General features: G+C 44.4%; 1 protein-coding gene across 1 annotated transcript; it reads left to right on the top strand.

Annotated features, from left to right (window-relative positions):
• Positions 1–1197: 1197 nt before the first annotated feature.
• On the top strand, positions 1198–7257 carry LOC115457781 (zona pellucida sperm-binding protein 3-like). The gene is made up of 9 exons (XM_030187372.1): positions 1198–1593; positions 3753–3871; positions 3947–4050; positions 4132–4309; positions 4401–4521; positions 4604–4695; positions 5068–5207; positions 5428–5547; positions 7097–7257. The coding sequence occupies exons 1-9, from the start codon at positions 1216–1218 to the stop codon at positions 7225–7227; spliced, it is 1383 nt and encodes a 460-aa protein (XP_030043232.1). The 5' UTR covers positions 1198–1215; the 3' UTR covers positions 7228–7257.
• The last annotated feature ends 7763 nt before the right edge of the window (positions 7258–15020 follow it).

The following is a 15020-nucleotide window of genomic DNA, read 5'->3' on the forward strand; positions in this document are numbered from 1 at the left end:
TATCACATTTTCAACAGTGAGGGACAGGCAAGCACTCCAGGGAACCTGCCAAAGAGGTTGGAGAAAGAACAGGAGATGGCGTGACATCACAAAGCTGAAGCTGGTCCATCCAAGGAGGTTTTTCATTCTCCCCAGTGCAGCCGCCGCCATCTTGGTACATCCAAAACAATGTAATTGATAGGGCAACAAGCTCTGCCTACTGGCTTCAGCCCAGATCATGGGTGAAGCAGGCTCCTGCCGTCTCCTGTTCTTTCTCTAACCTCCTTGGAACCTGCCTGTCTCTAGTGATTGAAAACAAAACATTGAAGCACCATCCCCTACTGGTAGCAACGTAGTTGGAAGACACCTGCTCAGCTTTGTCTCAGGAACAGTAGTGCAGAGTTGAGAGGATGTAAAAGTGGAAGAGAAAATACTTGATCACTGTGAATGAAGACTCTTGGTACCATAGCTCAACAGAAGTCTGGAAGCAGGGCTACTACCTCACCCAAACAGGCCAATCCAGTTCTGGTTCTTGCCCTTTGCATGCAGGGAGCTGCAGTACTAATCCCCCCCCCCCCCCCCCTTGCAGCCCCTAATGAAATCCAGAACTACAACTCCCTGCATGCAACAGGGCAAAGCCAGGACTGGATCAGTCTGTTTGGTTGATAGGAGGTGGCAACCCTAGCTGGTAGCCTAAAGGAACAGGAGAACAATGCTGCACTAGATTGAAATAAAGAATAAACCAAGGCGCCAATTGATTCTAGCTCCAAATCAAAGGGTTTTTTTTTTTTCTCCTCACAATTAATAGCTACAAAGCTTTCATGAAGTTCCCCAAAACAGACTCAGAACTGTACAGATGCCAAATTACCCAGTTCCAAGCCAGAGACCTTTTGGCCAGTCCTGGTTTTGAACTTACATCTCAAAGCAGTATGGGATTTGTAGTGCCTGATCCTGCCCATTGACATCAGTGGCACAAGTCCCAGAATGCACTAGGATGGGATGGTCAGAAATCCAAGAACTTAGCTTCTCTGAAACAGATGCACAGCTGTTTGAATTGCCACTTTTCATGCCTCAGAGGGCTGGAAATCACCCCGGTGTCTTGTGGGCAGGTTCTAGAGGGAGTGTTTCATTACCCAATCCAAGTAGGAATTGGTTCCAGGTGTTGGGAAGGGGGAGGGGAGTATAAAGGATCCTGAGAAGGCTTAATTCTTTATGTGTTGGGGGTGTAGAATCAGGATGGGGCAGAGAGTAAAGCTGGGATTGGGGCTCCTGGTGTGGTTGGTTTCTAATGTGATCAGTACTAGCTCCTTGGGCTCTCTACAGAGGGACTCACTGGCAGGTACCCCATCTGGGAGTGATCTCTTTGAACCCAGATCTCATGTTCATGTTCCTTGGCTTCCTGGGCACCGGGGTGTGAGGAAGTATCCCATCACAGTTCAGTGTAAAGAGGCTAAGATATTAGTGATAGTAAGGAGGGATCTGTTTGGTACAGGGCGCTTGGTCAAAGCTACAGATCTCAGCCTGGGTCCAGCTTCCTGCAAGCCCACACGTTCTGGGGCAGGAGAAACCGTCACCTTTGAGGTTGGACTCCATGAGTGTGGCAGTACATTGCAGGTAAGGCTTTCTCTTTCTACTGAGCTTTAGTGTAATTGTTAAGCTGCTATAATATATATTTGGCTAGAGGGGATGCCATTTCTGAGGGTTGGGTGGGGCAGTACTGTTAACTAAATCAATTTATAATATGCTGAACGTATCTGCCAGAGAAGGCTAGTTTTCTTTGCCCAAAAACTGTAGTTCTGTAGGGCTGGAGGAGTGGCCTAGTGGTTAGGGTGGTGGACTTTGGTCCTGAGGAACTGAGTTTGATTCCCATTTCAGGCACAGGCAGCTCCTTGTGACTCTGGGCAAGTCACTTAACCCTCCATTGCCCCATGTAAGCGCCATTGAGCCTGCCATGAGTGGGAAAGCGCAGGGTACAAATGTAACAAAAATAAAATAGATACTATTGGAGATTCTACATGGAATGTTGCTATTCCACTAGCAACATTCCATGTAGAAGGCTGCGCAGGCTTCTGTTTCTGTGAGTCTGACGTCCTGCACGTACGTGCAGGATGTCAGACTCACAGAAGCAGAAGCCTGCGCGGCCACATTGGTGATCTGCAAGGGCCGACTGCTAGTGGAATAGCAACATTCCATGTAGAATCTCAAATAGTAGCAACAGTGGAGGAGTGGCCTAGTGGTTAGGGTGGTGGACTTTGGTCCTGAGGAACTGAGTTCGATTCCCATTTCAGGCACAGGCAGCTCCTTGTGACTCTGGGCAAGTCACTTAACCCTCCATTGCCCCATGTAAGCCGCATTGAGCCTGCCATGAGTGGGAAAGCGCAGGGTACAAATGTAACAAAAACAAAAAAAACTGTTGAAAAAAGCAATAGCTTTCCCAGTACTGTCCTAAGTCTGTGTGAAAACATGAAGCTGGCTTGGGGCCCTTGCTAACTCCTAGGGCTATGAGGATGTCCCCTTGTGTATAGGAGAGCAGTGGTGTTTACCTTTACAGCTGAGGGAAACAAACTTACTGTGGACAGTTATAACATGGTTATAAGTAGGAGGCATTTCTTCAAGAAAAGTCTGCTTGGCTGAACACTGGCAAGTCTCTTCTAAAGCTTGTCTCTAGTGATCTGATCAAAGGGACTAAATGCAGTTAATCTAGAATCCCAAAGAAATGAGGGCTGCTCAGCTGTTAAGGTCTAATATGCTTCCCTGAAGCATCTGAAGGTCAGAATACTTAAATCACTACCTGATAACAAGGGATTGTTAAAAATGGCTTTGGCACTTGACATTTCTAAAGCGCTACTAGGGTTACGCAGCGCTGTACAATTTAACATAGGACAGTCCCTGCTCAAGGAGCTTACAAATCTAAAGGACAAATGTACAGTCAGTCAAATAGGGGCACTTCATACTAAGTTGTTTTGAAGTATGGGTGGGTTGAGGAATTCAACCATCCACTATAGGTTGTGGCTATGTATTAGTGGATGGTGTGTGTTTTGGCACAGTGGACTGTCCCTGTGAGGCTCTGGTCTCCTTTCTCAGCTCTTCTTGGTCTCCTTTCTCAGCTCTTCTTGAATGGCTTCTGCTTTCTGGGACACCACAGGTTGGTGCTTCCCAATTAGATCAGGTGGGGGAGGGAGAATGAGGGATTGGGTATAACTATAATTCTGTAGTTAAGTTGCAGAGCTACATTTAATACTACTGTTCCACCATGTCTCGTTTCTCATGTGTGGTATGCTGTTTTTTTTTTTTTTTAAATACCTGGAGTAATGGAGACTTAAGTGGCCTTGCTCAAGGTCCGATAGCTGCAGTGGGAATCCCATTAAGCCACTCCTCTCCAAAAGGCACTGAGCTTGTTTGTGATAATGTGTTTTGTTTGGGTTCTCTGTATTTTCCCACACAGCTAGAATGGACTTCCTCCTTCTGCAGGGAGACAACTTGATGCACATGGAATTCTAGTGCTATACAACTAGATAAGCTTAGTTGGCTATCTTTGAACACACCTTCTTTGGTATCACTTCCCCCCCCCCCCCCCCCCCCCCACTCCAATTAGAAAAATGAGTATCATTACTGCCTTTGTATCCTGTCTTCAGTTAACGATTCAAAGATCTAGGTAGATCCTCTAGAATCGAAGTGAACCATCACTCACTGCAAGTAATTCTAGGTTTTGTACAAACTGCATGGTTTCTGGAAGGTGATCTTATAAAATTGGCTACTGTCAATCTTTACAGATGACTCCAGACATGTTGGTCTATGGTACATATTTGTTCTACAACGCAACATCTTCAGCTAGCAGGGTTATTGTCAGAAGTAATCCAGCTGTGGTTCCCATTTGGTGTACTTATCCAAGGTGAGGAAAGGTGTGGGGGCAGGGTGAGGCTTAATTGCTAGTCATGTGGCTGACTCAGGGTTTTATCTTGTGTAGGACTGGTAACGTGAGCAGTAAGGCCATCAAGCCAACATGGGCACCCTTTAGCTCTACAATCTCTGCAGAACAGAGGCTGGCTTTCACCTTGCGACTGATGAATGGTAGGTGTGAATGTGGCCTATAGCAGGTGTTCACTCGAGGGCAAGACTTCTAACTTTTTTTTTTTTAATCTGAATTTGTAGATGACTGGAGTGCTGAAAGACCTTCTACTGTATTTTACCTGGGTGATGAGCTCCACGTTGAAGCCTCTGTCAGCCTAGGAGACTTTGTGCCCATGATGGTCTTCATTGATAAATGTGTTGCTACGTTATCTCCAGACAAGGACTCAAATCCCCAATACAGTATCATTGACTTCCATGGGTGAGACTTGGATGACTCAGATCATGTGCTGATAGTACCTGTCTTGGTAAAACTGCTGCTCAAGCTTAACCCCCTGTCTTATCCCCTTTAGATGCCTTGTGGATGGGAAGCAGGAAGACTCCTTCTCTGCCTTCAGATCTCCACGTGTCCAGCCAGAGAAGCTTCAGTTTACTGTTGATGCCTTCAGATTTGCTGGGCACACAGATTCTCTGGTTAGGTGTATTCTATCTGTTAGACTAGAAATGTCCTGGCTTCCTTAGGCTGGGTCTAAGTACTCTAAACTTTATTCCTCAGATCTACATCACCTGCAACTTGAGAGCTGCTCCAATCAGCCAGACACCAGGTCCATTGAATAAAGCTTGTTCCTTCAGCAAGGTTACCAATATGTAAGTGGGTAGGATTAATGCCTGGGAAAGTAAGGTGTGGGTGGTGAGAATCTGTTTTCAAATGAGTGACTAGGGGGAATAATTTTGGTTATAGCTCACCTTTATTCATTCCCTCCCTCCCCCCAGCTGTACAAAACTGGAGTCTCTAGCTCCTACACTATGGAGTACCTTGTTGGATTATCTGCATAAGAAACTGTCCTGTAATCTTAAAATGAGGGTTTTAGAAAGTCTTGTTGGTATTTGGTCCAATAGTAGCTGGCTTTCTCCTAGTGCCCTGACTGTAGTACTATTGGTTATGTCTTGTCTTCCCCTTTAGGCTTAGACGTCATAAACCTTGCTTCCCCACCCCCTTTGTTTTCCCCTTTCACTCAGCTGGTCTGCTGTAGAAGGTCCCAGTAGCATCTGCACCTGTTGCGAGACTAAAACTTGTGAAGGAGAGAGAACCCTGGACAATCCAACTGATCGTTTTGGAAGCCCAAGTAGAATTGAGAAGAGAGATGCTCCTTTGTCTGGTAAGAACCTTTTCAGATTGAGACTGAGCTGGAATGCAAGCTTTTTTTTTTTTTTTTTTTTTTTTTTTTTTTTTTTGGAGGGGGGACAGGAACAAATTCTACACTTGAGATTTAACCAGTGTGTGACTGGATGTAGGAGTAATGCATGTAGGATAAATATAGCTCTTGCTGCAGACCTAGCTCAGAGCCTGGGCTTAGTCTTCTCTATTTGCTCATCTAGACTCACCTTTAAACTTGGAGGCATCTATCCAGCTGGACCCTATCCTCCTCCTGAGCAAGGACTCCATGGATCTTATGGATAACTTCCCAGACTTCATGAAAGTGAAGACTGCATCTCATGGTATACACTTCATAATCTTCCTAACCCACCCTCTAGCTCTAATTCCGTGCTAGGCAAAATTGGTCAGTTATGGCCCACTTTTTCACTGTCTGTGATAGGGAGAGACTTGGAGCATCAAGGGACTTACCAGACGTGTCGGTCTCTTAAGGGAGCAGGAAGTCCAATATCCACTTAATGGACAGCCTTTTTTAAAGGTTGACTGGTTCTTGGTAACAAGGAGGCAGGGCCAGCCCTACCATAAAGCAACTTTCTTGTCCACGGCACTGCTTTTCAGTCCCATTAAATTTCTTTTTTTTTTTTTTTTTGTTCAAAAGTACTGGAAGGCTTGGAGTCTGCACATGGCTCTCGTATGCATGGATATTGGTCCTCTTAAGATAATACAGCACCACAACATAGGTTAAAAGCTACACCACCACATTAAATATCCAAAAACCAAGTGGAAAGAGCATAAATTGTACACCTCATTCCTATGACTTCATGTGAATGTATCGGAAGTTGAACATGAACCTCCAACAGGTCATTGGGCCTCTTATGGACCATCCCATTTCAAGCTCTAACCTTGGGTTTCTTCCTCAATTGTCCTAATGTTAAAATAATTTTATTCCTTTCTAAAACTTTCAAATTATTTTTAAATATAGGAAGCACTTTTGCATAAATCCCAAGCGATCTAAAAATCAGCACTTAGGCTTATCAACACTACATAATCTTCGCCTCGTCTTTCTGTTATTGGAGTCCCAAATACTGGAACGCACTACCTCGTCACCTTAAAACTCAAGAGGATCATGCCCTTTTTAAGAAGTTGTTAAAGACATTCCTCTTTGCCAAGACTTACCACTCAACTTGCCATGTTGATTAAAACATCCCTTGTCCCTTACCCTACCTAGTTCACGTTGTTAGTTTCTTCCCTCCAACCTACTTCTTTATGTTTGACTAAGCTATTAAGATTGTACTATTATTTAATTCTCTGTGAGCCACATTGCGCCTGCATGAGTGGGAAAATGTGGGATATAAGTAACAAATAAATAAAATAAATACATCTGTTGTCTACTTCAGTGATAGAAGGGAATTTAAAGGGAGGTTTTAATAGCATTAGAAAGCATTTTTAGAAGAGTAAATAAGGTTAGGTCTTGAAATGGGATGGCCCATAAGTAGCCCAATAACCTGTAGAAATTCTGATACCTTTTCATGTACATATAAGTCATAACATAAATCCTACCTTGTCCTTATTAGCCTCTTAAGATAAGGGCAGAACTTCTTTAGCAGTCGGGTTTCTTCACTCACAATGGCTGAGGCCAGTGGTTCCCAAACCTGATCCTAGAGGCACCCTAGCCAGTCAGGTCTTCAGGCTATCTGGAACAAATATTCATGACATTTCCATGAGGTGCTTGACAATATCTCCTGGATATTCATTCAGGGTATCTTAAACTTGACTGGCTGAGGCTTGGGAACCACTGGCCTAGGCCTAAACACTTATTTAGTGTGAGTGACTAATGCAACTGCCTTCCGATAATAGAACTTAACCACCAGTGTTTGTTCTATATCCATGCAGGAGTAATAAGGGAGCCCTTCATGCTGACGTTGGTGGTGGTAGCATCCATGCTTGTGCTGGCTTGCCTTCTGCTGGGAGCAGTCTTCTGCAGACGTTCAAGAAGGACTCTTCAAACTAATGCTGTATCTTAAAAATAAATCTACAAAAACAGAATACATCACTTCTCAGCTGTGTGTGTTGGGGGGGGGGGGGGGGGGTCCTCACCTTTTTATGGAGGTGGTCTTTGAATTACAAACAAGCATGTCATTACCTGATGGGTAAATGCTCCACACATGTTAGTCCTAACCCTAAGGTGTATGATAGCAAAGCCAATGTTTTTTTAATAGGAAGGAGTGTTGGAGGCTGTATGTTGGTCTTGTATCCTTAGTCAAAGTGGTATGGAGTCTGCAGCAGAAGCTGTATGAGGAGATCAAGTGATCTGCTTAAGTCATTGTTGACATGTAAAGATAATTAAGTGAAGACAGGGACGTCATAGTACTAGATGGAGAATGACACAGGGATGATTAACTCTGTCCATGTCTCCAGGAAGTCCTGAACACTTAAACAGTTGTACAGACATTCCCTTTTTATACTTATTTTCTATTTGTGATTTATAAAGAGCAAGTGACATTACTCCTGCTACTCTTCTAACCCCAACACTATCAGACTTCTACTACCCCAAAGAACCCTAATCCACTCCGTGAAAATGTCCAGGGGACCAAATACATTGCTGTGTATGCCCTATGAAGAACTTAAGATTCTTTTAATCAGTGGCTGAATAAGTCATTAACCATCTCAGGATTCAGTCTAGCTCTTTTGTCTTCCACAGTCGTCCTTGCAATAGAATGTCCCAGCATTTTTGCTTATTTTTCAAAAAACAAACCCCAAAACCACCTAAATCATTGCATCATTCAGCCATAATAACTGTCCACTTAACTGCCTTCAAATGAGGTGGTATTCTGTCACTCATAGCTGCTACCATCCGTTTTAATTCTTTTTAAAAGTGGGGGGCCTCTTCCACAGATGTGATGCTTTCTGGGAAGGTGGAGGACTCTAAAAAAAATTGTTGGACTTGAGCCTTCCGTTTTTTGATCTGGTTTTGGTACAACCTTCTCAACGATGCCTTGTGTTTTTACATCATCTAGGAGGGTTAGATTGTCCTTTCAAAGCTGGATGTAGAAGAGAACCAACACCTGTGTAGTGGCTTTAAGGAAAATAAGTGTCAATAGAGTGTTGGAAATGCTCCTTGATACCAGCAACAATAGACGAATCTGTTGCAGAAGCAGGGAGATGCTTGATCAACTGCGTACACAATGGAAGGATGTTGTAGATGGTAGGAGTCTGAGCGGCAGACTAGACTCTTGGGTGCCATATCAAAGGTAGACAAGACACAAATTAAGTGCTTCATTTAAATCCAAAAGCAGCTTCTGCAGTTTGTTTTGGGTTTTTTTTTAAATTGCTGAATTCAGTTGCCTAGGATGTGGTAGAGTGCTCTATCAATACGTAAAACTATCTAGCTCGAACAGCCTTTTGAAGGCATGGGGGTAATATTTGTCTCTATCCCCGCAGGCAACCGTGTGCCCCCATTCCCATGTCAACAGGGCTCCTTGCTATTTTCTATCTAGGAGGATGAAAACAAAATGATTATGCAGCTCACACCCTTTTAGGAGCAGCAGCTACAATTTTGATTAAAGTCAAAGTGGAGGAAACTTGTGTTCTACACACAGGAACAGGTACAGATGTAGCCGCCATGCTGGGTTTGATTTTTTTTTTTCTGTCTGTACACTGTTAGAAGGTAAATGCGGGCTTCTGATCACAGTACTGTAAGTTTGAGAGGGGTTGATCTGACAAGCAGATCCCTCCTGCATCCCTTTGTGCTGCAGCAAAAGTATATAATAAGGCAGAGCACTGTGGCTGCATGTATTTGACATTAAAATGGCACATGCATCCGTGAACCTGCACTGGGAGGGTTCGGGGGGGGGGGGGGGGGTGAGCATTGGGCGGCAGCATGAGTTTCCTATCACCCACGGGTGTGGGGGAGAGGAGGAGGTGTTCTTAAAGCCCAGGGCAACCCAAATGCTATTTTCAGCTGGGGCTGGGAGTGAGAAGCTCTTAGTTGGCTTGGGTACCCTAATTTTCTGTAAGTATTTTATTGGTCAAAAAGACGACAAATCATGCATGCAAAAACTCAAAAGCCAGAACAAGATAAAAAAACTTGGGTATAACCCAACAATGATATTAATGACCAATCCAATCTATCAATGTTCCCCCTCCCCCTCAAATTCCACAAAATAAGGGAAAAGAAAAATGTAAGCACCAGTTCAATATACAGGGCTTCAGGTGTGGTAAGGCAGACCAATAAGGTTCCCAAATTAAACTAAAGGCCTGCCCCTTTTTAGATTCCAAAGTTGGCACAGATTGTCGCTCCGTAGATAAAGTAAGCATAGCTGATCTCCAGTGGTCTAACGGCGGCGCTTCCGAACACAGCCAGTAAAACAGAAGACTTGTCTTGCCCAACAAACTTGGGCCTTTGCAAGAACCCCTTGAAACCCTGCAGGGCAGGAGTCACCAGCTGAAAAATAGAAAAACAATGGGTCAAAGGCAACTGTGGTCCCAAGAACCAGGCACCTGTGCTGGCAGCTGTGTCCAAAATCATTGTGGGCAGTGCCAAAACATATGCCCCAATGTAACACTGGGGCAAGAGCATTTTGGGCAACTAGAAGGGGTAACCTCAGTGGTGTGCTGGAGCAGGCTCTCGAGAGCCGTTAAGTTTTTAAGAATTTTGGGAGCCGGTTCTCCATGGCTACTTTAACAAATGGATCCCAAAATGTGGGCTTGGGCCCCTCCTGAATTCTCTTTTACTTTGCTGGTGAGAGAGAGCCCCCTGTTAACAATTTACCAGCACATCCCTGGGTAACCTAATTTTATAAATAGATGTCCCATGCTTAGGGTTACCGTATGACTCCAGAAAAAGGACAGATTGCGCCTGTCTGGGTTTTACTTCCATTGCTTTCAAATGGAAGCAAAACCTGGACCGGATCAATGTGTCCTCCCTGTTCCGGAGCCATCTGGTAACCCTACCATGCTAAGATTTTTTTTAAATCTGCAGCCAAGTTGTTGCCACTTTAATTCCCTTCTTTATCAAGTTAAATGTGAGGCACTGAGGCCAGGAGTCACGGTTGCCCATGTAGGCACGCAGGATGTTCCTATTGCGAAACCAGAGCGCACACTGTATAACGTGAAACTAAGACAAGAGTTGACCTGGGTTTCACTCTAAGAAGTGGGTGTGTAGGGTCCAGGAGTGAGAGCTGGCTCAACTTGTTAAACCACCCTGTGAAACTGGAAGGGTGCTATTCCTGGAGCTGGACCGCCCATGGGAGTAACCTTCTGAGCGGTTTACAATTCAATAGGGATATAAGAAAAAGAGCCCTCCTAGTAATAATAGGAAAGAATACTAAACGACTGCATGAAGACAAAAATGAGAGCCCTCAAGGGACAGAGACATACCCAGTATAACTCACCTTGAGCTACTACTGAAAAGGTGTGAACAAAATCCAAATAAAATATATAATTGTATAGTAATAGTCCTTACAGGATCGCAGCCTTCCAGCACTTTGGTCAGTCAGGGTCCTTTTACAGATGTGCATAGTTTTATATTTTCAGTTCACTTTTTTCCTAGTATCAAGCGTGTGTATTAAAAAAATGTAGGCAGATAAAGTCCATGTGGCCTATCCAGTCTGCCCATCCATGCCATCTACTCTCCCTATCACTCCCGTAGAGGTCCTATGCACTTGTCACAAGCTCTCTTGAATTCAGATACTGTTTCATGTCCACCAGGAGGCCGTTCCATAAATTCACTACCCTTTCTACCACTTCTAAGTCAAACCCCTTTCACCTTCATCCTATGACCCTTCCTTCCAGAGCATCCTTCCAAGAGAAAGAGACTCTCCTCCTTTGAAATTACACCGTGAAGGTAATTAAATTTATCTTATCTCCCCTCTCCCACCTTTCTTCCAAAGTATACATATTGAGAACTTTAAGCCTGTCCCCATACACTTAATGACGAAGACCACTGCCCATTTTAGTAGCCACCTCTGGACTGACTCCATCCTGTTTATATCTTTTTGAAGGTGTAATCTCCAGAATTGTACACACTAGAGTCTTATATGGGGCATCATTACCTTCTTGTTTCCTACTGGCCATTCCTCTCCCTATGCACCCAACCATCCTTCTAGCTTTCACCATCGCCTTCTCTGTTTGGCCACCTTAAGATCATCACATACGATCACACCCTAGTCCTGCTCTTCCTTCATGCACAAAAGGTCTTCACCCCTCAAACTGTACCTTTCCTTTGGCCTTTTGTAGCCCGAATGCATGACTCTGCATTTTTTTTTAAACATTAAATCTAAGGTACCAAATTCTGGGTCATTCATCTACAGGATGCAATAGTGGACACAAGTGCTCCTAGAGATTGGGGGTGGGAAGGGAGGGAGAGGAACTAAATCACCACAATATAAAAAAAAAAAAAATCAGATAACTGAACCTAATGTTTTTTCACCTACATCTCTGTACTAACGCTTCCCGAGCTTCCTTATTCTGCCACTGTTCCGTGATTCCGGAAGCTTCCTGGGCTTCCTTATTCTGCCACTGTTCCCAGGCTTCCTCTTATTCTGACACTGTTCTCCGATTCCGGAGCTTTAACCCATTAGTGCCCAACGTTCCCCTATGGGATTTTATTATGGGAACGTTGGGCACTAATAGGTTAAACCTTGACCACTGTGGACATGTTTTTGGTTCACTCTCCTGTCTTGTTCTTTTCTTTTTAGGCCGTGCCTCTTTAATCTCCTTTTCCTAGGGCTCAATGTAGACGGCCGTCACGGTAGCCCTTGATCTGCCACTCTCCTTTTTTGAGGGATTTCCAAAAAGCACGTCCAGCCTGCAACTATGGTCCCAACAATGATTTGCAAGCAAGATTTGTAACTGAAATGATGTGCTCTGAAACATTTCTCATTTAATGTAATGACTGCAAGCGCCTGGGCCTAGGCTGTCATTTGAAGCAGTTTATATGCACTTTAGGAAACACCAAATGACTTTTTTGCTAATTGTATATAGGGAACCGCTCCAATTAATACCTCAGCCACGCAGTTGTGCACTGAGACATAGCCATCAGGTTGCATCTATTTCTCATCTAATTACTATATTTATTGCAGTTGAGTATTGTGGTGGTGTTTTGCCCAATCCCATCAATGATTTGAGTAGAGGCAGTGCTTTGTTTGCTAGTGAAAGTACCTTTCCTATGCATTCCCATGCCCAACTTGAGACTCTGTTACCTAAAGTCCCTTTGCGTTAGCCATTCTGGGATTTTCTCTTCTTCCCCCTCCCCCAGTACATCTCTATAAATGAATACTTCATAGCTCAGTCAATGGATACAGCTGCTCCTTAAGGTTGGGGGTGTAGCCCCAGGTGGGCTATGGTCCCTCCACTTTGGAATCAGGCCCACCCAGGTGGCAAAATCAACAGCAATATAGACTATTCAGAAGCACTGTCAACATCTGGACCACCGAAAAAAAAATCAGTTCTGGTTACACCGCTGCCTTAATGTGTTTTAGCCTACTTCCTCCGGAGCTTAGTCGAGATCGGGTGGCAGAGCCGGTGGCTGGGAGGCGGGGATAGTGCTGGGCAGACTTATACGGTCTGTGCCAGAGCCGGTGGTGGGAGGCGGGGCTGGTGGCTGGGAGGCGGGGATAGTGCTGGGCAGACTTATACGGTCTGTGCCCTGAAGAGGACAGGTACATATCAAAGTAGGGTATACACAAAAATCTTGTTGGGCAGACTGGATGGACCGTGCAGGTCTTTTTCTGCCGTCATCTACTATGTTACTGTGTTCCTGTAGATGTTGGTGACAACTGGAAAAAGAAACCATTTTTCTACCAAGCACTCTGCCCTTTCACTTATGAAAATATTGAACAGAATGGCTCTGATCCTTCTTTATACCAAAAAAAAAAAAAAAAAAAACTCAGCACAAATAAGCCCTCAAGAGTGGAACAAAGGAAGGATAGCCCATTAATTCAGCAGATCTGATTTGAGCTATGTTTTGGCACCAAATCCACCTGTCTCAGGGGTCAAGTTAGTACTCTCAGCAATGGCAAGTACAATCCAAAAAAGATCATTCAAAACGATAATATTTAGCAGCAAAGTAAAACAAAAACAAACGTGTCAGGCCCAATCCAAACCACTAATGGAGTTCTCCTTACCTCTACAAATTGTCCTTGCTTCTATAAACTACCCTTACAAGTGTTTAGATAGAAATGCAATCATGATAAACGGCAGGCTGAAGGCAAGAACTCCCAATCATCACATATCATTAAGTTATTGTTCTTTCATTTGAATCGCATGCTGGGATTGAGTGATCTTCAAATGACCCCCCCCCCCCCCCTCTCCAACCGTCCTCAGTTATAAAGCAGGGCAGGAGCTGTTACTACAAATCCCAAATTTCTTTGGGATGTAAAGTTCAAAACCAGGCCTGGTCAAATAGTCTCCAGGCCGGAACTGGATAACTTGGCATCTCTGCAGCCGGCTTCATCTTCTACCCTCTTTTATTGTGCTGGTGACCTGGCCTTTTCAGACTGTACGAAAGGAAAGGCACACTGTGTCCATACTTATTCCAAAGTTGCGATCTAGTTTTCACCTACAAGTCTATATTTGGCTACCCAATTCCCCCTTGTTTCTTGGAGAAAAGACGGCTGAGGGGAGATATGATTGAGGTCTATAAAATAATGAGTGGAGTGGAACGGGTAGACGTGAATTGTTCGTTTACTCTTTCCAAAAATACTAGGACTAGGGGGCATGCGATGAAGCTGCAAAGTAGTACATTTAAAACGAATTGGAGAAAAAGTTTCTCCACTCAAGGTGTAATGAAACTCTGGCATTCGTTGCCAGAGAATGTGGTAAAGGTGGTTAGCTTAGCGGGGTTAAAAAAAAAAGGTCTGGATGGCTTCCTAAAGGAAAAGTCCATAGACCATTATTAAATGGACTTGAGGGGAAATCCACTGCTTATTTCTGAGATAAGCAGCATAAAATGTATTGAACTTTTTTGGGATCTTGCCAAGTATTTGTGACCTGGATTGGCCACTGTTGGAAACGGAATGCTGGGCTTGATGGACCTTTGGTCTGTCCCAGTGTGGCAACACTTATGTACCCCAGCCCCCTGAGCTTTGTACCACTTTGTCGTCTTCTCTTGAAGGCCTATTTTTCCTGTAATTGTATCATTGGACTTCAGTGCCTGGTAGCCAAGATCATAATGTAAGGCATTGCATTTGTTTCTTTTCCTCCAGCATTAAGAACTGCTAGTTTTACTGTCTCTCACACTGGTTCTGTGTTGGAGCATGCTTTTAATTGTACCTTGGGGAAACTGTGGCCTGCTGACATTTTCATGTTGTCTGTGGGTGCAGCAGGTGGGGTGTGACTAGCTGGCTCTTTCTCCCATCCGATGAGTTCCTTGGCAACTTCATGTCGCACAAAGCCACGTGCCGGCCTGGACACCACCTAAAGCTGGTCCCAGCTGGGGAGGGGATCTACAGCTTTCCCGCTATCTTTAGCACCCCCTCCCCAAGTCTTTAAAGTATATTGCCAGAACCTTCTCTACAACTCCTGGGTTTTTCCAAGGTACTGGAGTCTCTAGAAAATGCCTAGAAAGCTCCTAAGGCCCTGAGAGAAGGCCCGGCTCTTGCTGCCTAACCTAAATGAGTTCACTTAATGCATCCCCTGAGTCTTATTTTACTCAGCTGGTGTTTTCCTCTCAGAGGCTGCTCCATGGGATCCTGGTTCTGTCAACAATTGCTAAGGGAGGGCCTTCTATTGCGAGGAGTCCTGAATCTACTCCACCCTTGTTCTGCAGAGACCAAAAGGGGAAAAAGTTACCTCTTTCCCTAGGTAAAGGATTTTT

The sequence above is a fragment of the Microcaecilia unicolor genome, chromosome 14 (genome assembly GCF_901765095.1).
Source record: "Microcaecilia unicolor chromosome 14, aMicUni1.1, whole genome shotgun sequence".
Lineage (NCBI taxonomy): Eukaryota > Metazoa > Chordata > Amphibia > Gymnophiona > Siphonopidae > Microcaecilia > Microcaecilia unicolor.